This window comes from Myotis myotis, unplaced genomic scaffold (assembly GCF_014108235.1).
Source record: "Myotis myotis isolate mMyoMyo1 unplaced genomic scaffold, mMyoMyo1.p scaffold_m19_p_10, whole genome shotgun sequence".
NCBI lineage: Eukaryota > Metazoa > Chordata > Mammalia > Chiroptera > Vespertilionidae > Myotis > Myotis myotis.
The window spans coordinates 42,661,196-42,685,386 of record NW_023416314.1 but is presented as its reverse complement, the minus strand read 5'-3'; the positions used below and the strand labels follow the sequence as shown (position 1 = coordinate 42,685,386).

Here is a 24,191-nt window from a genome sequence, read left to right as displayed (position 1 = left end):
AAGCAGGATTATTTCCAAGATGGAAGAAGCAGACTGTAGAGAGGTGGATTTATTGGTGAGGTTGTCCCTAAACTCTGGGATGGAGATTGAATGCTCTCTTCTAAGTGCCATCATATTTTGTTGGAGAAAATATTTTTCCAATTTTATTGAGATTCAACTTATATACATTTACTGTGTAAGTTCAAGGTAAACAGCATAGTGGTTTGACTTACATATATTGTGAAATGATTACAATAATATATTTAGTTAGCATCCATCATCTCATATAGACACAATAAAAAGAGAAAGCAAAAAAACCAACAATACTTCTCTTTGTGATGAGAACTCTCAGGATTTACTCTCCTAATAACTCACATATACTAGTATATCATACTTGTACAGCAGTGCTAAATATAGTTATCATCTCTAGTATTTATTTATCTTGTAACTGGAAGTTACTACATTTGACCACTTTCTTCTAATTTTCCCTCTCTTTACCTTTGCCTCTGGTAACCACAAATCTTATCTTTTCATGAGTTTGTTTGTTTTATTTTCCCCATGTAAAAGAGATTATATGGTATTTGGCTTTATCTGGCTTATTTAACTTGGCATAATACTCTCAAGGTTCATCTGTGTTTTTACAACTGGCAGGATTTACTTGTTTGTGTGTTGTTGTTGTTTTATGGCTGAATAATATTCCAATGTGTGTGTGTGTGTGTGTGTGTGTGTGTGTGAGAGAGAGAGAGAGAGAGAGAGAGAGAGAGAGAGAGAGAGAGAGAGAGAGAGAGAGAGGAGGGAGAGGATGTATCATAAATTATCCATTTATTCATTAATGACACTTAAGTCATCACCATGTCTTAGCTATTTTAAATAATGCTGCAATGAACGTGGAGGTACAGATTTTTTTCAACTTAGTGTTTTCATAGGAAATATTTTTGAAAATTATTCCCAACTTCTCAAATGCCTACTAACAGAAGAATAGATAAATAAATTGTGGTATACTTTCATAATGAATGATTATACATCAAAGAACATTGGCTGGCATGAAAGTATCAGTTTAAACAGCAAAAGTAGCATCTACTATATTTTATTTGTTTTATTGTTTTATATTATGATACTAGAGGCCTGATGCACAAAATTCATGCACAGGGTGGGGGAGGTGGGTGTCCCAGAGCCCAGCCTGCACCCTCTCCAATTTTTAAGATTGTTATTACTAAAAATACTATGGTGTGTTGGAATATAATTCATGAACAATTTTAAAGAAGAGGAATGGGATATTGTTTCCTAAAGGCCAATATTTAAGAAGAAAATTTGACCAATCTTTCAATTATATGACCCATAAAACACTGGAGAGTGCCTTAGAACTTGTTTTATCTGACATTAAAGATAGCTTCTCTTAGAGTCTCCATCCAGAGAAGAAATGGAGGCATAGATCTTTCTCAGATGGAAGGGGAAAAAAGGATTATTTTGGCATTCCCAAATAGCTTATGTGGAAATGAGTTAGAAATATTCCCTTGGGAGTTGTTTCTTTAATAAATATACCTCTCATCAGGACTCTGAACACATACTGAGGTTACAGCAACAGACTAATCATCAGACTGTGCTTTACCACAAAAAGGAAGCTGTGGCTTAGGTAAGGAAATCCTGGGATTTACATTCAGCAAGGATGTTTTAAGAGTAACTCTTCTAGGGGATGTAAAGTATAGCTTATGGAATATAGTTGATAATATTGTAATAACTATTTATGGTGTCGGGTGGGTGCAAGACTTGTTGAGGGGTCACTTCATAAGTTATATTAATGTCTAACTACTGTGCTGTACACTTAAAACTAAAATAATATTGAATGGTAACTGTAAATGAAAAATTTTTTTAAATGGAAAAAGAGTAACTCTTCCACATGGCATGTGATTCTTCTGTAAAAGATAAGAAAGCACTTAAGCCTTTTTTTAATGAGATGAAGAATTCAGGGAAAGGCAATCTTGGACAGAACTCAATTTATATTAAATGGATGTAGGTTGAGAACATGAGCTTGGGGGTCCCATTAACCTGAATTTGAATTCCTGTATGCCAAATTTAATTGTGTGACCTTGGACAAATATTTAAACTCTTGAAGGTAAATTTTCTCATCTGAAGAATGTAAATAATACATTGTTTTCACTTTCTTTTTATTTATTGACTGCATTTCACAATCATTAGGCATCTGTTACTGCCATTCTGCTGAAATTGTTATGATCACCAAAGACCTATTTGCCAAAAACAATGGACACATTTAATTTTTTATCTTACTTGCTAATTCTGACATTACTTTTCACTATTAAACTACAGTACTACCTAATTTTTTAAAATATATTTTTCACTGGCTTTGTAATAACAGATCATCTTCATGGTCCTCTTATATTTCTGTCTACTTCTTTGTCCATCTCTTTTGATACCTTTTCTCCTATGTCCTAAAATGAAGGTTTTCCTAGGTTTACAACATTTCTCTCCACATATACTTTCTCATTTTAATTCATACCTAAGTAAATTTTTCCTGAGATTTGGCACATGGTATCATCTCTACTAATGAACAATGTGGTTGGTAGGAGAGATGGGTAGAGAAAAGATCAATATAACCTGGAAATGACCACCACTTTAGGGGATATTGTCAATGACAAAAAAGGTCAATGTAAGCACTGAAGTAGCAAATACTCTGGGGCAGTGGTCGGCAAACCGCTGCTCACGAACCGCATGTGGCTCTTTGGCCCCTTGAGTGTGGCTCTTCCACAAAATACCATGTGCGGGCGCTCGTACAGTGCGATTGAAACTTCGTGACCCATGCGCAGAAGTCGGTATTTTGTGGAAGAGCCACACTCAAGGGGCCAAAGAGCTGCATGTGGCTCGCGAACCACCATTTGCCGAGCCGCAGTTTGCCGACCACTGCTCTGGGGGAACTGATGTCTGTCAACTGACTGGATTCACTGAACCACAACTGATGTCAATAACTTAAAAGCTGCCGTATTTCAGATTTATTTTTTCCTAAGGGCGCATGCATTCTCAGGCAATAGGTAATTGTATGAATGGAGTGGGGCAGGATACACTGATTTATGGAGTGCTTATAGATTATCCAGAAGTAAAGGGAAGATATTCCTGTTTTCTCATCATGATCCTCATGTGCCCTCTTCTCTCTTCCTTATTCTTCAACTTCTTATGTATTTGTAACTGGTTTCTGGAATAGTTTTTCCACCTCTAGTCAGCATGGCAAGTTGAAGGAGGTATCTGTGTGACTCCCAGAAACTACGGAGGACTAAGGGCTAGCTGCTTTCTGAGATTCAGCCCACATAAGACCCTCAGAGTGGGATGAGGGGATACCAAATTCTTGTCATCCTTGCATCCCTGATGGAGACTCTAGGCTTGCCGGATGCTGTTGAGAAATTCTACTGTCACTAATGTCACACACCACATATTAAAAGACTCTCAAAACTGGGCAGCTATTCCCCCTGGCATATTTGGGATATGTGGGCAGTTCCTGGCACTGACAAATTGCCATAATCAAATGTCAGTGTCGCTGCTGCTAGGGACTGCAGATAGCAAATAGGATACTCTTTTCTAACTTAGGTCAATCAAAAATATTAGTGAATCAAAATAATTCTAGCCAAAGGGATTATCACATAGTTTTGATACCTAAACCCTCTTCAGCTCAAATTCCAAGACCCATAGATCAGACTTTTATAACAGCATGTAGTAATAACAAGTCTGGATATTCCCCTGCTTCCTCCATCTGGTCCACTTCCTGGCAACAGCTGGTCCAAAGAGTTCATTTGTCCCCGTCCCATATAATACATTGTGGCATTCATTTATTCTCTATCTTTTCATTTCACATGTTTTATTGGAAAGGCAATGTTAGAAGGTTAAGGGTTATAATGTTAGCAGGTAGGGGTTACAATTTATGATGATACACACATCACTTCTGCGCAGAGGTAGAAAAGTGTTGTCAAGCTGAGCCCCACATCAGCTGTGGTTCAGTGGATCTAGCCAGATGGCAGACATCAGTTCCCCCAGAGTATTTGCTACTTCAGTGCCTACACTGACCTTTTTGTCATTGACAATATCCCCCAAAGTGGTGGTCATTTCCAGAACATATTGATCTTTTCTCTACCCATCTCTCCTACCACCCACATTGTTCATTAGTAGAGATGATACCATGTGCCAAATCTCGAGAAAAAATTTATTCTTGTTTTCAAAGATTTTTATTAAATGGAAGTGGTGCAAAGATTGTTATCACCTTATTCTTCCTGAATTCCTCTTCAAAGGTACCCGTAGTGATGCTTATGAGAGAAAACAATATTTAAAAGACTGTGGACACATATAGATTCCACTGAATTTGGAAGAAACTAATGTTTGTCTTGTGGTTCTTTTTAATTGTTATCATAATCAACTTGCCAAAAATTGTTGGTTATATGCAAATAATGCTCATTTGATGTGATAAGATCATAATTATAAATAAGTCCTACTTTAAAGTTCCCTATAAAAGTCAAATTTAAGTTTATAAATATATGTCAAAGGCAGGAAAAAAGGAGACATATGTAATACTCCTTGTAATACTTTAAGCAATAAAACAATAAATAAATAAATAAATAAATAAATAAAGACTTTCTAGATTCGTGAATATTAGAATACCCATATGATTGTCTCCATCAGCAATGTAGTTTTACATCTGAGTCTTAATCTTCTTGCCAGAGCTGCTTGTGTAAAGTATATGCATTCAATCATTAAATTCTGATATTGCTTTAGCCTTTCAGATATCATACATTTTTCTTAAAATCTCAAGCTTCTGGCATCTGAGGAGACTTTTGTTCAGGAGTCTGTCTTCATTTTAATGGCTTTTTTGTTTGTTTGTTTTAGGAGCTTTCAACTCCTGTCTTTTCCTGTTTTAAACTTTGCCTCTAGTGCTGCAGGTCTCACATCCTGAGTCCCAATTCCACTGAGTAATCACACCCTTCTAAAATCGATTTATCAACTCTGCCCACTTGTTCTGATTTCTCTGGAATCTCACAAGTCATTTGAGATGGCATACCTATAACAATATTTCTTAAACATTTTTGTAGAGATGGACTCATTTTGGTTGATTAATTCTTATCCTTAGTGAAACAAATATCGGATTGATTTCAAGAAAGAAAATAGAAATTGGTTCAAATTGGAAAGAAATACATCAACTGTCTATAGGAAAGATAATAAGATAATAAGAAAAGGAATAAGATACTGAAGACAGTGACATAGAGCCAAAGGAATTATTTTGGGGACTAGAAGTAGAGACTAGAAACAGATGTAAATCGTGTGAATGACAGAATAAAGGTTGGATGCTGAAGAGTAAGTTGTTAACATTCATTCCTGTGATTAATATTACTGTTGTTCCTTATTCCAGGCAAAGGCTTCGTGAATACAGACATAATTAAGAGTGAGATAATTCACAAAATCTTGTACATTTGGAAGGGAAATATCACCTGACAATGTGCTACAAGAAGATGGAGAGTAAAAAATTATGCTAAGTATTTAAAGGTCAGATCCCCTGAAAAAGCTCTTCTCCACTTGTGAAACCTACCATGTGGTCCAACAACAGTGCTGCTCCCTTCCTGCTGACTGGCTTCCTGGGCTCAGAGGCAATTCACCACTGGATCTCTATCCCTTTCTTTATCATTTACCTCTCCATTCTTTTTGGCAATGGCGTACTTCTTGTCCTTATTCAGAGTGACCACAATCTTCATGAGCCCATGTACTACTTCCTGGCTATCCTGGCAAGTACAGACCTTGGGATGACACTAACTACAATGCCCACAGTCCTGAGTGTCCTGTTGTTGGACCGGAGGGAAATTGCTCAGCATTCCTGTTTTACCCAATCCTATTTCATTCATTCCCTGGCCATTGTAGAATCAGGTATCTTGCTTGCTATGGCATATGATCGTTTCATTGCTATCCGATATCCTCTGAGTTACAACTCCATTCTCATCAATTCCCGGGTGATGAAGATAGGACTTGGGGTACTGATGAGGGGCTTTGTGTCCATTGTACCCCCAATTCTGCCACTCTATTGGTTCCCATATTGCCGTTCCCATGTTCTTTCCCATGCCTTTTGCCTCCACCAAGATGTTATGAAACTCGCCTGTGCTGATATTACATTTAATCGTATATACCCAGTTATTCTGGTTGCTTTGACTTTCTTCCTAGATGCTATGATTATCCTCTTCTCTTATATCCTAATCCTTAAAACAGTTCTGGGCATTGCTTCTATAGAAGAGCGAGCTAAGGCCCTCAACACCTGTGTCTCCCATATTAGTTGTGTCCTAGTCTTTTACATCACTGTGATTGGCCTGACTTTCATCCACAGGTTTGGCAAACACGCCCCACATGTGGTCCACGTTACTATGAGCTATGTCTACTTTCTCTTTCCTCCATTCATGAACCCCATTATATACAGTGTCAAGACCAAGCAGATTCAGAGAAGCATCATTCGTCTGTTTTCTGGGCACAGTAGGGTTTGAGCCTTCATTCCAGAATCTTGAGCTCTGTAGGATTTTTTGCCCTTTTCCATTATTGGAAGGGTTTATATTCTTTTTTTTTCAGAGTTTGATGAGATTTTAATTATTACATAAAGCTAAAAGTTTACTTGAATATATATATATATATATATATATATATATATATATATATATTAGAATATATGTATTAAAATAGAATATAACCTACATAATAAAAGCCTAATATGCTAAGTGTCCAACCATTCATTCAACCATTTGACCAGTCACTATGGCATGCACTGACCACCAGGGGGCAGGCATTCCAACCAATAGGTTAGCTTGCTGCTAGGGTCTGGCCAATCAAGACTGCAAGGATGGGCTAGACCAGGGGTGGGCAAACTTTTTGACTCGAGGGCCACAATGGGTTCTTAAACTGGACCAGAGGGCCGGAACAAAAGCATGGATGGAGTGTTTGTGTGAACTAATATAAATTCAAAGTAAACATCATTACATAAAAGGGTACGGTCTTTTTTTTTTTTTTTTAGTTTTATTCATTTCAAACGGGCCGGATGCGGCCCGCAGGCCGTAGTGTGCCCACGGCTGGGTTAGACACACCCTGGAACCCTTCTGCAGTACCTCCTGGCTGGCCAATCTCCCATGGTCCTTTCCGAGCCTCTAAAATATTTCTTCTAATTAATTTACTTTCAATGTGCATGAATCCGTGCACCCGGCTTCTAGTATTTATAGAATGTTTTATTAGAATATATATCATAACCTATATAATATACTATGTGTACATTCTAATATATATTTTCATTAGCAATGAAAATCCAGATAATAACCAATGTGAAACATATCATTTATAAGATTTACTGTATTATTGGAAATATTTGTAAGCAATAGAATTTTCAAGTTAGAGACTCTGACTCTCTTAGACTAATAAATGACACATTGTCAGGATAATTGGGTGACATTCAACATTATTTGCAAAAGGTCAGGAAATAAAGCATTTCCCATGGAACAAGTAGTAAGTTTCCATCAATTTCTTTTTAGCAGAAATAAGACATGGGATTTTCTACCACAGGTATAAAACCTAGAGCTGAGGACACCATGGTTACAACTTCCAGGCTTTACATTTTATTCTTTATTTTTTATTTATTTAAAAAATCATTCAGAGAGTAAGGGAGAGGGAGAGAGAGATAGAAACATCAATGATGAGAGAGAATCATTGATCCACTGCCTCCTGCATGCCCCCTACTGGGGATCGAGCCCACAACCTGTGCATGTGCCCTTGACTGAAATCAAACCCAGGACCCTTCAGTCCATAGGCCAACACTCTATCCATTGAGCAAACTGGCTAGGGCTTATTCCTTATTTTTTAATATCACTTTTGAACCAAATTGCAGGTTTCAACTTACTGTTTTAGCATTCTTGAACCAAGTTATAGACTCTAAATGTCAAAGTCTGGATAAGACTGTGCTCTGGATTTGGGGTCTGGAGAGAGCAAAAACTCTCATCTTTTAACTTTTGTGGTGGGACAGAACTAATAAAAAGCTAAGTGCTAAGTAATGAATTCCTTCAAAATAGGAGGGATGCTAGTATATAGATACAGGACAGCTCAAAACTAATAAAATTGTTCTAAAGGATTCAGTCATTGTGCAAATGGTTAGTGATCCTTCTTGGAAAGTTGGACCTGAGGGTTCTATTCATGGTTATTTTGGTTGTTGTTCTCTATATACCATTTTATTTTTCTAAAGTTGCCATATTAAGTGCATTTCATTTAAGGACATAGGTTGCTAGTTACCTTTGTCATGTGGTCTGCAATGAGCACCATTTTAGAGTATGAACTTCACAGAGGGAACCTGCATCTCTATGGACCACTGCAGAAATGGGAATAAGTAAAAAGGAAAAGGTTTGATGGCATTGAAACTTAGACACGTAAAAAGTTTGGTAAAAATTGAAAATGAAATGCATTAACTTATTTCCCAAGAAATCATGAGAAGAGGATTCCAAAACTGCTCCCATGATTGTTACAGGAAGATGCCCTACAGTAATAAATGTGTGGTACAAATTTAGAGGCATGGTGCTGAAAAATAAAATCACATGTGATACAGAACTCATCCATTCAGTAAAAAGAATAGAGGAACCTAAATGTAAATAAGGAAAAGTGATGGGATCAAGTTAATAACCCAAATTTACTTATGTGGAAGATAGCAAGGGATGCCATAATATAATTTTACACTCTACTGATATTTAAATAGCCTGTATAAATTGTCAAAAATTGACAAAACAAACATGGAACATTGAAAATAATGATTTTTAAAAATAAATATACACGTATACATTTCAATTTTAAATAAAAAACATAATATTTTTGAATAATTACTTCCTTTGAAAAATCTTTTTTAATTAATAGATCAATATTTATCCACCAATCCAGTCATATATAAGGATATTTACAGGAGAATTTAAGTAAAAACAGAATCCTTCCAAATAAGTGCAGCTTTCAGATAAGTCTCAGTCTGTTCTCATTCTGACCTCTGCTACCCAGTTTGCCAAACCTACGAGCCTCCCATACAGAACATCTTGAGTCAGTACTGCCACAAATCAGGAGTCACGCCTATGCTTTGCAGTGTACTCTCTATCATAGTACAGATGCAGCCAGGACAGTAATTATGTTCCGTCATCAGCTTCTGGTCTTTCCAAGAATTACTGTCTGCCGTTCTATAAACCTCCAAAGCTGTAAACAAAATAAATAAATACAAATAAACAATTTTATTTGTGTGATGTGGCTAGAGTTGATTTATTTAATTCATGAAAGATGTTAATTTTTCATAATCAGAGTCAACATCCTGTTCAAGGGTTAGTCCAAGAGCTTTACATGGATCAATTTGTTGCATGTTTATGCCGACTCAGCAGTTCCTGAGAAAGGACAAAAATATCTAAGTAGCATGCAGCTTTCAAACATCCTATTTAAGGACACAGAGCTTGGCAATTATATAACAGTTCTGATTTATGGAGGAGAGGTGTTAGTTTTAGACATTTAATAATTTAAGCATGGTAATGAAGATGGTGAAGTTTCTCTTTATTTTTACCTGAAATCTGGGGAAAAAAAGAAAAAAAAAAAAAAAAAGAAGGTTTACCTTCACATTTCCAAACATTTAACTAAAATGTAACCAAGCTGCCAAAACCGGTTTGGCTCAGTGGATAGAGCGTCGGCCTGCGGACTGAAAGGTCCCAGGTTCGATTCCGGTCAAGAGCATGTACCTGGGTTGCGGGCATATCCCCAGTAGGATATGTGCAGGAGGCAGCTGATTGATGTTTCTCTCTCATCGATGTTTCTAACTCTCTATCCCTCTCCTTTCCTCTCTGTAAAAAATCAATAAAATATATTTTTAATAAAAAAATAAAATGTAACCAAGCCTCTAAGAAGTCCTTTCTCTAGGTCTTATCTCCTTCCCCCTCCCTCATGGGTGGTTGGTGGACATGGGTATGGCTTTGCATGCAAGTGTGTATATGCGTGTGTGGGGGGTGGGGGGGAGGGATGGCTCCAGAAACACTCATTGGCCATGTGATCTTTTCCAGGACTCACCTCAGTCTTCAGTTTCTCCATCTGTAAAACAAGAGTATTAGACCTGGTTCTCTCTCTCTCTCTCTCTCTCTCTCTCTCTCTCTCTCTCTCTCTCCCTCTCTTAATTAGCATACTATTAAATTGACTTATTCAAGATGCAGAACAGTTCCAACACACCAAAACAACTCCTCCATACTACCTTTTATAGTCATATATCCATCCCACTCTTAACTCTGGGCAATCACTGATCTGCTTTCTATCACTGTAGTTTATCTTTTCAAGAATGTTATACAACAAAAATCATATAGTATGTAACTTTTTGAGAGTAGTTTCACTCAGCATAATGCCTTTAAGATTCATCCAAACTGTTGAATTTTTCAATAGTTCATTCCTCTTTAAGTGTTGAGTAATATTTCTCAGATGGAAGTTCTAATACATAGATATTAATGGTTTTCCTGCAATCTCCCAGTAATTTTCACCTGGTTAGTCTTAGCCTCCACTTACATTACATTTTGACCATTCTTTCCATGCCTGTTTCTGAAGACATTTTCCTCAGCCAGAAATTTCCCACATCCAAATTTTAAATGCTAGACTCTCCTATCTTTCCAACTCTCTTACTCATGAACCTTATAGAAATCACTCAGGACTTGGGTCTGTAGTATATTTATCATTCTCCTCCTTTCTTTATTCTCTATTCTTCTTGCGAATGCTCCCTCATGAGACATCCTCCCCAGTCACTCCCTATATCTGACTTCTCAGCGTGGCCCTTCTTTCATTCACTAGCCATGGCTTCTCTGATAACCCCCCAAGCCTCCTGGCATCATTATAAAATGTTATGACTGTTGAGCAACTAGATCCAAAAGTATTGCTGACAGAGGGAAGAAAACAAACCAGCAAAATAAATTGTAATACAGATAAGCAAATGTACTGCACTTAAGACAAATATTCAACTCCATAACTATAAATGAAAGATAGCAGGCATGTGTCTGTCCCAGACCTGACATACCCGGCCTTGTTTAATTCATCCTAGCTGCCTCGGTTAGATTCTGATGTCAAAGGCAGTCAAAATAATTGAAAAACAATTTCTAATCCACAGCCCATGCTTCATAAATGATTTAAGAGCCTGTTACTAGGGAATGGACACTAATATATCCTATTTTCCCTCATCTGAATCCCCAGCTTCTCAACACTTCCAGTCCCACTCCTACTGCCACAGGCATTGGAGGTAGACAGGAGAATTGAACTTGGTAGACAAAGAAGAAAATTATGTCAACCCCTAAGGGCACACTCAAGCTTCTTAAGTCTTCTCTAACCCTGAAGGGAAGCAGAGGTCACCTCTCGGATGGCTTCAGGGAACAGAAGAAGAAAATGCCTGTGTTTTTTGGAAGGGGACATGGCCATTCTGGAGGCAACATTTACTTTAAACAGTGCCCTTTTGGGACTACTAATTCTTTGAAGAGATTTCTGGGGATAGCTAAACAGGAAGCATAGGACCCCAGTCCATTCTGTTGGAAAAACTCAAGCTCTTGTTTTAAGATGTTTTTGGTTATAAAATATTGAATTCTTACCTCTATCCTAACCCTCCCCTAGTCACATTTTTAGAACATTAATTATGTATTGTTTACTGTCTACTATCCATCAAATAGAGTCAGAAACGAGTCATTAAAATACTCTTTAAAGCCTTTCCCTGATTTTCTACCATGTTTCAGTCATAGAACTAGGTGCTGTATATGCATTATCACAATAATGTGGGTAGTTTTTATAATATTTATATTATTGATAAGAAAACTGAGGCCTAGAGATGATAGCTTTTATTTTCTGCATTCATAATGGATTTCTTTTTTATTCACCATAAAGTAACTTTCCCAGACACTAGCCATTAAAAACTGTTGAGAATTTACACAAACACAACAACATTGTTATTAAATTAAACCTATTGTCAATTTATGAGGAAAAAAAAACACCTACATTTTTTCTCACTGAGCCATTGAAGCAAGAAAAATAGAAAACGATGAAAGAGTACTTTTCTCAATGATTCCTTGACTATTATGCAAATGCAAGCATGTTGGCCTGGGAGGAGGGATATTGATCATGACTGGTATGTGAAGCCAGACCAGGGTTTGGATGAGACTGCACATAGTGCAGTGGCCTTGCCTTCACTCTTAGAGCAGAGAGCTCTTTGGGGCTCAGGTGCACACAAAAGGGAACACAGGGTATACATAGAACTCTGAGTATTGTTCCTTTTTTAGGGAGAAATTATAACCATAGCCTGAGGTTGTAACCGTGAGCCCTTTTTCTTCTGTCACACTCAGTTTCCAGGTCAGAATGACATGGCCTGTCCTGCCTGTGTGAGGCTGACTCACTCCAAGGCCCAGCACTGGAGGGGCCCTGGCAGGGCTCTGATAGCACTATCTACAGGGCCAGGAACCAGGAGGGCAACCTCTCCCTCCCAGACCCTGAGCAGGGTTTGCTTATTTGTGTATTTAAATGATATATTTACTTTTAAAGAGATAGCCTGGAGTCTGCCCAGCTTTGGCTGTGGCATGAAAATGACCTGAGGTATTTCAGATGCCCTCTGTTCCTTCTTTCAGAATGAGCATTTAGAGGCAAAGGGGATCAGGGCAAGTGTCCTGAACAGTAAGTCAAGAGCTTTGAGTTCTGGTCTGGGCATTTCCATGACAAATTAAGTCATACTGAGGAAATCCCTACCCTTCTCTGAGCTTCAGTTTCCTCTTCTCTAAACATAGGCTGGAATCAAGGGACCTTGTCCCAACAGGGAATTTCTGTTAATTTCATCAGCTCCCTCAGCTCTTAAACTGGGAATGTCATTGAACCCAATACCCCTGAACTAGCAGATGTCCCCAGGTCCTTTTATTCAGCAATGAAATTCTCTTCTTCAGCCAGGCCCAGTAGGTACTAGGTGTATGAAGCGAGGCTGCCTCTCTCTCCCGTTCTCATACAAACTAGGAAAGAAATTGACACCCTCCCCACACAGCCATCCCCACTAATTCATTTCAGAGACTCAAACCTTTTGCTGCAGGAAGTCATAGGTAGTAAACAGCAGTGGTTAAGAGCATAGACTCTGGAGCCACTCTGCCCGAATGGAGGGCAACTAAGCACCTCTTACTGGTTGTATGCCTCAGTTTTTCACCTGTAAAATGGGGTTTTAAACATCCTCATAAGATTGTGAGTTAATATATCCAAAGAGTTTAAAGTAGTGACTTATATATGTTTTATATGCTATAAATATTTGCTATTTTATTGTGCTTAACTGCAATCATCCTTGCTACAGTCACGTTATTTTTTGCTGCACTTTACATCAGTTCATTTATAATAATAATAAAATTAACCAGATTTATGCCAGGCACTGTAGCAAATGCTTTGCATAACATATCATTTTATTTATTTCTCTATGGTCAGGGAGAAGGGGTTGTGGCTATGGTGACTGCCTTCATTTGAATGGTTGGTTTTGTGAATACGAGGACTGTGGCTCTCTGCTTCACTGTTATGTCAGCAGCATTTGTTATAAACCATGCAGTTTGGGTTTAACAAGTGTATGAAAGCTCTAATATGGTAAGACTGTCTACTGGAACAGAGATTTGAGTTATACTATGTGACACAGAATAAAAGGATTTTTATTTCTGTAAGAACTTTGTAAAAATTAAGGTGTCTCGCAAAGACAAGGGCTCAATGGAAAAACCATGGGATTGTCCTCATGAAAGAAAGTGTTTCACCGTGATTGTATGAGTAGGACACAGGTGTTTCAGAGGGGTTTTTACCCTAAGCAAGGTTGACCTTGAGTTCCTAGACTCACATAGCTCTGTGAAGACGTATGGAATTACATGTTATTCTCTGTTCCCCATCATGTATACACATATGAACATGTGAGAGAAGGCTTTCCCTATACTTATTGATTGGATTAATCAAAGTATCAACTGATGTGCTGGGGAAGAATAGCAAGAAAGAGTTCTGAGTGAAGTGAAAACCACAATGCTCTCTCCACATTCAGGGCTCCAGCGGATGGAAATGTAAGGCCTCGTGCAGCCTGGTCTAACCTCAGGAGCCCATCTGACATGAAGAGGGAAGAGACAAGCGTCTACACTGAGCAGGTTTTCTTCCTGTGACAGAAAGCCTCCTGCCCCAAACCTCCAGAGCACCTCTCTTGTCTGTCCTCTCAGAATCGCCTCACCTACATCCAAAAACTGGTTTTCCACAGTCTGTGACCCTCTTCATTGAAGGAGTTTCTCATGAGAAAACCCTCCCAGCATCCAGACCCTATTCTCTGATTCTAAGAGGCCCTGAGCCCAGTTCCTGGTGTTCCTTCCTTGGCTCCATCCACTGACCTTAATCCTTCCTCTCCTTCCTCCCTGAACCTTGTTGAGGTGTGAGATGATCCATTCGGTGAGTATGGCCTCTTCAAGAAATACCTCCCTTCTTAATGGCTATTTCCAAATCCCATCTTATACCTGGCATCACTAGTTTTAAGGGGAAGCACTATAAGGAAGAGAGAACGAATAGGAGGGATGAAAGCATATAAAAATATAAAGAGTGAGTAGGAGAGTTGTGGATGAAGAAGGACAGGGTTAATGGATGATAAAATATACTATTTCTTGATAATTTTTATTTTATTTTAAAGTCTAATCAATTCTGCTTTATAGACCGTGTGTCATATCTCTTTCTATATCTCTCACACTAACTTTGTAAGATAAATACAATTATTATTCCTGTATGTAGATGACAGGACTAAACTCAGAGGAGCTGAGGCTTTTGCCTAAAGTCAGACATATAAGGGACAATGCTAGTGCCTGGACCCAGTCAGACACTGAATGTACTGCTCATAGCCCCTTGCTGCACTGCCGAGGAGCATTTGATGGATGGAGCTGGGAAAGCATGGAAATTGAGCTGTAGATGAAGGAAGTGGGAATGGATAAGTTGGTAATTGTAGATTTGAGAGCAGGAGTCTCTCATAGCTTGAACCAGGAAATGTTGACTCAGCAAACTCAAGGCACCCATAGGGACTTTGGGAGCTGGTGTGTAAGATGTGTCTATCAGAAGTTGCAGAGAAGGCAGGGGCGGGGGTAGCTGCCAGCTATCAGGGCCCAGAAGAGCTATAGGTCTGCGGGCTCAGATAGGTGGTCAGGTCAGGTTGGTGGCTCTGGGTGGAGCTCATGAGTCTCAGGGGAGATAGATTGTGAGTTAAGGGCTGAGCATGGGAAAGGGTAGGGAGGCACAGCACAGCAGCATTTTACTATCACATGAGACTCACCATCAACAAGGAGCAATGCCTTAATTCCTCTGAGCTCAGCCTCATTATCTATGAAATAAGGATAGTAGTTGTATCTATCTAACGGGGTTACTATGAGCATCCAGAGCTACATAGTTTCTGAACCAATGACAACAATTCAGGCCAGAATGTAGGCTTCCTAATGACCAGAGGTCTCAAAGCAGCAGAGAGTTTCTAGAAAATAACACCAACTACTGTTTAAATGTAGAGGCACGCTCAAAGTCCAATATTTACTTTGGCAATGACCTGAGATGTTGTGCAACAGAACTTTCCCTTTCTCCCAGGAAGACCATCTTCCCAGGTTCTAGGGTCCACATTCAGAGCTTAGCTTTAAGGGTTGAAGCCTCTGAAGTCACTGGGCACAGACGAAGGCAGCTGACAACAATTTTGGAGTTAAAAAAAAATCACTTTATTGGGAGTATATACAACCCAAGATTTTGAAGCATGAAAGGTCCACTAAGAATCTGACCAGGAGTTAAACAGGAAACAGGTTGATTAAGGAACTTGTGAACAGAGAATAGACTTTAAGAAATAGAGGGATTTAAACCAGAGGAAAATTAAAAGGGGATGGGAATTAGTATTGAAATATTTCAAAATGTCTGGTGCTATTGTAGGGTATTTAAATAACCTGTGAGTTATATGTATTGAACGTTTTGTAATTCATGCTTGTGATAAGTAATATTTTGTTTATTATTTAGTATATACTAGGATATACATGAAGTGCATCATATGAACTATCCTAGTTTATCCTCATACTAATATTCAGAAGTAGGTTAATGTTTCTTACTGAGGAGGAAACCGAGGCACAGAAAAATACAAGAAAATGTATTGAAGCCGTATACCTAAGAAGTAGCCAATCAGTGACTTGAACCCAGGTGTTCTGGGCTCTCCTACTACCTGCCTGGTCAAAGAGATGGAATAACCTATTGAAGCCCACTGAGCTAGTGAGGCTGGGATGGGGGCTCAGTTCTGCTGCTGCAGAGACCGTGCTTTTTCCAAAACAAAACACCCACACAGACATCCACTGTGGACCCAAGAAACAGAAGTAGCTACCCTTACCCTCTACCACCCACTTTCCTTGGAGATTGGAGATCAGAGTTCAAGCCACATTTGCAGATATACTTCCTCAACATGGTTGCATCTCCTTAGGAAAGCTGAGCGGTAAAGAAGTAACAAACAAACAAACTAGAAACAAGTTCCGAATAGAAAGAGGCTCTATCTTGGATTACAGAGATTGTTGAATTGTAGGTTATAGGTAGGCCTGGATAACACTGAAGGCCATACCTGCCCAAATGACCTCTTGACCCCTCGGCCAAGCTGCACATTTGATTAAGGAAGAGAACATTCATATATTATAGTCTTCAGTTACTACTTAGGGCTAACCCACTGCGTCTCTGTTTACCCAGCTGTAATTAGAAACTCATTGCACCCAAAACATACACCTATCTGTCTATTTCAGTCTGTGTGACATACTAACTAGGGCCAAGACGCCATTCTAGGGGCAGTGCTGTGTGATAAGTTAGAAATACAAAAATATGAAGAAAGTCTGCAAGTTCCTTGCACCTCCCTTTTCAGAGCCTACAATAAGAGTCCTCCCAAATATTACCACTGTAAGACTTCTCTATGTGTTAACTTTTCCAAACCAGCTTGGGCATCACACTGACTTTTTCATTTTCAATTTTATAGAAGATCCTCTATCATCTGTGTTGGGCTGAGCTGTCCTACTTCCTCACTCTCAAAAATCAGCCGTTGATGTTTTTCCTTCTAAATCAGAATGTAAGGTCTTAGATGGCCTCAGAAGACACTCACTGGTCAAAGGAAGACTAGTAGAAAGGCACAATGACAGGGCCAGTGAGTAAAGAGAAAAGGCCAATGTGAGGGTGAGAGAGAAGGTAGACCAAAAGCCTCAACATGATGGCCCATTCTAAGTATCTCTCATAGAATTATTTCGGAAGGCCTGAATGGTGTTTCAAAATAAATGGAATCTGCTGCCAACGTTTAAAACAAAAGAATGAAAGAAGAAGAAAGTTGCATGAGCTTACTTATATGTGGAATACAAAGTTTAATACATAGAAGCAGAGAGTAGAAGAGTGGTTTCTGGGGCGGGGAGGAGGGAGAAATAGGGAGGTGTTAGTCAAAGGGTACAAAGTTGTAGTTATGTAGGTTGAATAAATCTGGAGATCTAATGCAAAGCATGATGACTATAGGAAGTGATACAATATGAATTTTTTTGCTAGGAGAGTAGATCTCAGTTACTGTCATCACATATACAAAATGATAACTTCCAGAAAAAGACATGTTAATTATTGAGGATAGTAATACATTTCACAATTTATATGTATCTCACACCATCATGTTGGACACCTTGAATATATGTAATATTTATTTAAATATATAGGAAAAAAGGGTAACCCATTTTGGGGCCCCTAGTCTGTGTATTCCCTCCCTCAAGCTTTGTTTCCCCTAATAAATTTTGTTTTCTTCCCATCAAAAAAGAAAAAGAGGGAAAAAGAAATGCCTCAAAATATTTCTAATCCCAATCATTTTTTGAAAATAAGGTGTGTCCCTTTAGTTATAAGTATACACTTATAATATTATGACAACAGATAACACTTAGTGAGCATATACTGTGTACCTATTTCTTTATGCAATAAGTAAAATTATTCCTCATAACAAATCTGTGAACTAAGTCATAATTTCATCCTATAGTTCAGAGACATGGAGACATTAAGCAACTTGTCCAAGGTTACATTAAGAACTAGGTAGTGTTGGGGTCACTTCCTATGTCCTATGGCATCATTTGGTTAAAGCATTGACTGCCTTATTTTATTAGGTTTGGGCTTCTATTCATTGCAGACTCTACCTGACACTTTATTCCTTTATGTGATTTTCCTGACCCTAGAGGGATTACTTATGAAACTTCTGATGTTGAAGAGAGGAGGAAGGAAGGATTGTGATGAGTAATGAAGGTTTCTTTTCTGACCATGAAACAATGGGAGCTCTCTTAGATCAAGCCACCCTGTCTCACTGTATTTTAGCTAGTTCCTTATACCTTGCCTGAAGAATTGTTCCATTGTGAAAAAATTATTTTCATCTGTCTAAGCCAACCTTAAGCTTTCTCAATTCTGTAAAATATTTTGGCCCATTCTTTACTCCCTATAAAGAACCTAGAGAATCATATCTTTGACCCCCTATATAAATCTTTATTAAGTATGAAAAATAATGTAATACTGGATTATCATTAACTATTGTTTTGACTAGGACTCCTGGAAGGCAAGAGACATTACATGTCTTATTCTTATTTATGATTCAAGCACTAAAATTAGTGTCTGGCACATAGAAGGTACTATGGGAACATTTGATAGATGACTGTACTTTCTATAAGCCCAGCGCTCTCTATCCTCTCCAGCCTCCTCAGCTCTGACTAAATAAGCTTCATGTTCCATTTTTGTCTAATCCTCCATTGCTGCCTTCCTATAGTCCCAGCATAGACATTTCTGCCTGGGCCCCAGTCTGAGTCAGTGCCATGCTCTCTATCTTCATGATCTGCATATGCTTCTAGGCAAGGATCTGGCCCCAGGACAGCCATGCTGAATCATGCTGAGTCATGCTGATGCTTAGAGTGTGTGGCCAGATGTTTTCAGCCTTGAGTGATGACTGCTATCTGGGTCCCCAGCAGGAGGCTTAGAGGACAGATGGCAAGAAAAGAAGAAGTTGACTGCAAGACCAACTCCACCCCAACCAGCATCATGAAGAGAAAGGGATCCCTGAGGCAGAATGTAACGTCTTAGACTATATTCTCTTCTGATTTAAAAGGTTATTTCTGCTTGTCCCAATAGGTGGCATAGAATTATCAGTCAATGCTTATCAGATATTCATTTTGCAGGTTGTATCATATGCATAGGAGCAGAAAAATCTCTCTTGTCTGGATGTGTATGGATCTTTAGTTCATAATCTAATGCTGTCGGAATAACTGGAAACATAAGACCTTTGCCAGTGAGCTCCCTGACCCTTTCTCATAAACCAGGGCAGAACCTTAGTTTCTTCTTCTATATAAAGATGTGGCAGGACCGGGTGGCTAAAGGTATTCCCCGGCTCTCACCTTTCTAACAGTGCGCATGCTGGACAGCCACCTTGAACAGAATTTTATAGATGTGGACAGAGATATGAGTATAAAAGAGAAAGGCATGAAACAGAAAAAAAAAGACATTATTATTCGCCATTTCAGTGAACTTCCAGACATTCAGGTGACACAGGGCCTGAGCTCGGAGAGGGCACAGGCTCACATGCTGGGTCAGCTCTGACTGGGGAGGTCACTTAGAAACCCTCAATTTACAAAAGTCTCAGGACAGTCTTGGTGCTACCTATCTAATTGGGAAAATGTAGACAACTCAAATCCTATAGAAAAGACACACTCCCTGAAGGGAGCCAACAGTGTCCCCATGTGTCAGTAGCTGCCTAGGACTACAAAGGCCTAACTACCATGACACAGTGCCCAGGGGGGGAAAACCAGGAGGTTGAGGGATCAGAGAAGGCCTCCAGAAGAACTACATTGAAGTAGGCTTTGCTAGAAGTTAATGTTGGCAAAAGATGTTTCAGAAATGGGAAGTGACTTAAGGAATTATACATTTAAGAAAAATAAATAAAAAGGGGTTGGGGGAAGGTGGTAGAAGGTAAAGGGGGATGAATGGTGAAGGAAGGAGACTTGTCTTGGTTTGGTGAACATACAATATTGTAGACTGATGATGTATTATAGAATTGTACACCTGAAGCCTATATAATTGTATTAACAAATGTCAAACCAATAAGTTCAATACATTTTTTTCATTTAAAAAAAGAAAAAAACTAAAAGAGGGCAGGTAGATTAGTTCAACTGAACCACAGGAATTTTGAAATGGATGTTCATTAGATTCATTTACTGCATTAAACTTCTTATGTTGGCACATACATATTATATATATAACATACATATATATATGTATGTACATATGAAGATACAATTATATGTGTGTTACATATGCATACATCTATGTGTCTAAGTATATATATATATATATATATATATATGTGTGTGTATATATATATATATAGACATATATGTATATGTGTTTTCTTACAACTCTATGATATGGGTATTATTATTGTTCCACATTTTATAGATTAGCACTTCTAGGATCACATCTTCTGCTCTCTCCATCACTTAATCTGCTCCTACTATGAGCTATTGCCCTTCCTTGGAAATTCTAAGCATCCTCTTGAGGAGATAAAAAAAAGGAAACAACAAACTCAGACCTAAACACACATTTGGTTTCACTCTCATGTTAGGATATTTATATTTGAAATTCCCCATGCCTTTTACACTTAATCTCAGTTCTTTGTGAAGTGGTTCATCATCTACCAGTAGCTTCTCAAGTGTCCCATTATAGTGAGGAAATCCCTGTCCACTATTCAAAGTTGCAGTACCCTTTCACAGTTGTCTCGTCACACTCTGCCCTCAATCCAATGTCTTTCTTCATAGGACTTAACATCATTTGGCATATACCATATACTTACTTGCTTGTTTACTTTTTGTCTGATTCCTACCACTACCAACTCCATGGAAACAGGGGCTTTGTTTTTTCACTCTTTTGTATTCTTAGTACTTTTGCAGTGTTCAATGAATGAATGGATAGCTAAACACAGACACAGACACAACTGTAAATAAAAAGACAAATGTACATACATTTAACTGCTATATACATAGAAAGAAATCTGTAGAGTAATGTTGGAAGAAGTAAGGCCAAATAGAGCTAGTTAGATCTCAATTAGCAGGGCTTTTGATCACATTATTGAATTACAGGATGTGTCCCATTTGTTTTGTAGGTTGGGATTGGCTCTTGAAGGCTTATTTTGGCCAAAGGAAAGGCACACAAGGCCAAAATGGAAACCAGAGTACTTATTAATTTACATGGAGATTCATGTCTATGTGACCAATAAATTCTTTCCTTACATAAACCAGGTGAATGTAGAGGAAATAAACTGTGAAGGCAGGTAGCTGGATGCAAACATGCTAAGTAATCATCTTGCCAAGGGGGTCAGATATGGCCTATTCATCCATCTTCAAGGATAGCCTTGGCCTGTATGTAAATGTTATGTGAGGTTCAAAACATATCTAGACTCTAAGTCAACAGAGCAACATTTTTTCCTATACTCTCCTTGATTTTTCCCTCTATACAATGTTTTTTTTTTGTTGGCCAATTCTCTAAAGATTACAACACTTCTCTTTATATATCAGAACATTCCATAAGATTATAGCTAAGAGCTTCTGGCCTGGGAGTCAATCTGTCTCTTTCAGGAGACTGAGTCTCTCTAATTTGTCATTTAATTTGTTTTTAATTTGAACTAAATTTAAAGAATGCAGTTTATTCTACTGGCTTCCTGAGGCTTGCATGTTAACTAGTCACTGTAGCCTTCATGTTTTGACAATAGTCACAAACTTATAAACACACACTGGTATATTATTATTATAGCATATTTATTAGGCATTTCTGAGGAGTTAATCATGCAGGACCCTCAAGCACTTCCATTATCTACTTGATAGGAACCATGGATGGAGCCTTTGAAAGTAGGAAGAGAAACTCTCGCTGTCACTGTCTTTAGCTACTCCCCTCCCTTGCCACATCTCTGTGTATTCCTGAGCTCTTATCTGTGCCCCCAGTTTCTGACTCCACCCACCTATCACCAGCCCAAGTCCCCAGAAGGAGAAAAACACTAGATCTGCTTGCCTCTGTTAAATAAAAACAAACAAAATAAATGCCTCCAAACTCTCAGAAAGCAAGTGTGTAAATAAACTAAAGAAGAAGAAACAAAACAAAGAAAGAAAGAAAGAAAAACAACAACAACAAAAAACAGGCACAGGAAAAAACCAGTGACATTGGAGTCTGAATGAGGCTCTTGTACAGAGAAGAGCTACAGTAGCTTGTTAGTCTAGAAAACTATGAGGTGTTCCTTTCCTTCCCATATGCCTCAAAGTCCAGAAGGCAGGAGTTGTGGGAATTTTATTTCAGGAAGAACCCTTTTAGGGCTAGAATTAGCAAGGGCCAAAGGGGGTTTGTGGATGGAGCAATCATTAACTGTCCCACTGAGTCATACAAACTAAGGGTTCTGGTTTCTCATAATTCCTCACGGTGAATTATCTTGTTAATGGATGGAGTCTAACCACAGTCATTGCTGCTTTCATCTATATTTGGCTTACTTACCAAATCCAAAATTTACCCTTTTCCAGGGAGATTGCAGATTTCTTTTTTTTTTTGTGGGGGTAGGGGCGTGGGGAGGGGCATGTTATGCTATAGCTTCAATACTGAAAGCCCAAATAAAATACTAAAATAGCATGCTGAGGTTAAAAAAAAAAAGTCATTAACATCTTTGAGGATTTAAAAGTCACCAAGTCAAAGATTTCTAAATCTCCAGAAGTGCAATGGGGTCTTAGCAAAGAATTAATATTTTTCTTTCATTTCTGGATACAGAATTCTAAGCCCTATACCTAGAAGAGTCCTCTTGAGTCAACCCTAAGTAGAAATTTAAATAGTGAATTTATGTATAATTCATAAACACTACATTTGAACAAAGTTCATAAATTTCCACTTGACTTGGGTCTTGGGTAAGAGCCATAAGATATGGACCAATGACCTAAGCTTGGGCAATAAACTTAGCAATAGAAAAATTAGAAAGCACTGGTTCTAATTCTGACTCTTCCAGAGATATTTGTTTTTCTATATTGTTCTTAGTTCATAGAATACTAATTAAGGTAAACAGAAACTATTTAAGGTAAACAGAAACATCACTAGTTCCCATAATTTTAATCATGAAAATAAGTGAACATAATTTTACTTAAGGTCAAAAAGCATCAAGGAAACCAAAAGAGTAAAGCTACATTTCAGAGAATGAGAAATGTGTAACTTTCTAAGTTGCTAGGTTCACGATTTACACTTCAAGGTCCATTACATAGAAACTGTTAAATAACTGGTTTGTTCTGGCCTTTTTCCCTCACCCCCCAGTGAAGATTCAGTCTATTTAATTAACATGTATATGTGACTGGCTACACCATGGCACAGTGTACACAGAGGTCTGTCAAACTATCAATGTCCATGTTGTAAGGCACCGACCAAAAGATGCCACTCAGAATGAGACCCAGCTCTAGTTCAACGTCACCTATAACCTTTGTGAGAGAAGATGCAGAAACACAGTGTTTATTTATTTTTTCATTTTTAAATTATTTTTATTTTTCAATCACAGTTGACATACATTATTTTATTAATTTCAGGTGTGCACCTCAGTGATTGGACTGTGATTAGAAAGCAGTAGTGCTGCCTAACCACAGGTTAGGGTCTATTTTCTCATTCTGTGCAATCATACTAGAAAATGTTCATTGGTTCCTTCATGGCAACTACAAGAATTTTTTTCCAATTTATTTTGGGCTAATGCAACACCTAATAGGACTTTTGATCCCACCTCTTTCTATTGTAAGAACATAAATTCAGATGTATAATGGAAGCAGAAGAACTGACATTCTTTCTAATCAAGGGATTACAATACCAGCTATACTACAAAGCCACTGTTTTCAAAACTGAATGGTTCTGGCACAAGAGCAGATACACAGACCAATGGAACAGAACAGAAAACCCAGAAATCAACCCAAGCCATTATGCTCAATTAATATTTGACTAAAGAGGCAAGAGCATACAATGGAGTCAGACAGTCTCTTCAATAAATGGTGCTGGGAAAATTCAACAGATACATGCAAAAAAATGAAACTAGACCACCAACTTATACCATCCACAAAAATAAACTCAAAATGGATAAAGGACTGAAACGTAAGATGGAAAAA

General features: G+C 38.2%; 1 protein-coding gene across 2 annotated transcripts; it reads left to right on the top strand.

Annotated features, from left to right (window-relative positions):
* Window positions 1–5,558: 5,558 nt before the first annotated feature.
* LOC118663061 (olfactory receptor 51B4) lies at window positions 5,559–12,935 on the top strand. Of its 2 annotated transcripts, XM_036322383.1 has the most exons (2): window positions 5,559–6,469; window positions 12,740–12,935. In XM_036322383.1, exons 1-2 carry the CDS (start codon window positions 5,559–5,561, stop codon window positions 12,780–12,782), a joined length of 954 nt encoding a protein of 317 aa, XP_036178276.1. In that variant the 3' UTR covers window positions 12,783–12,935. The 2 variants fall into 2 exon arrangements, with proteins under 2 accessions (XP_036178276.1, XP_036178266.1); XM_036322373.1 differs by lacking the exon at window positions 12,740–12,935 and having other exon boundaries at window positions 5,559–6,494.
* The last annotated feature ends 11,256 nt before the right edge of the window (window positions 12,936–24,191 follow it).

Bases quoted from the DNA above. Each gene is read 5' to 3' on its own strand.
- LOC118663061 (XM_036322383.1), top strand. From the start codon at position 5,559: ATGTGGTCCAACAACAGTGCTGCTCCCTTCCTGCTGACTGGCTTCCTG. The intron at 6,470-12,739 runs GTTTTCTGGGCA...AGTCATACTGAG, and splicing joins CAGAGAAGCATCATTCGTCT to GAAATCCCTACCCTTCTCTG.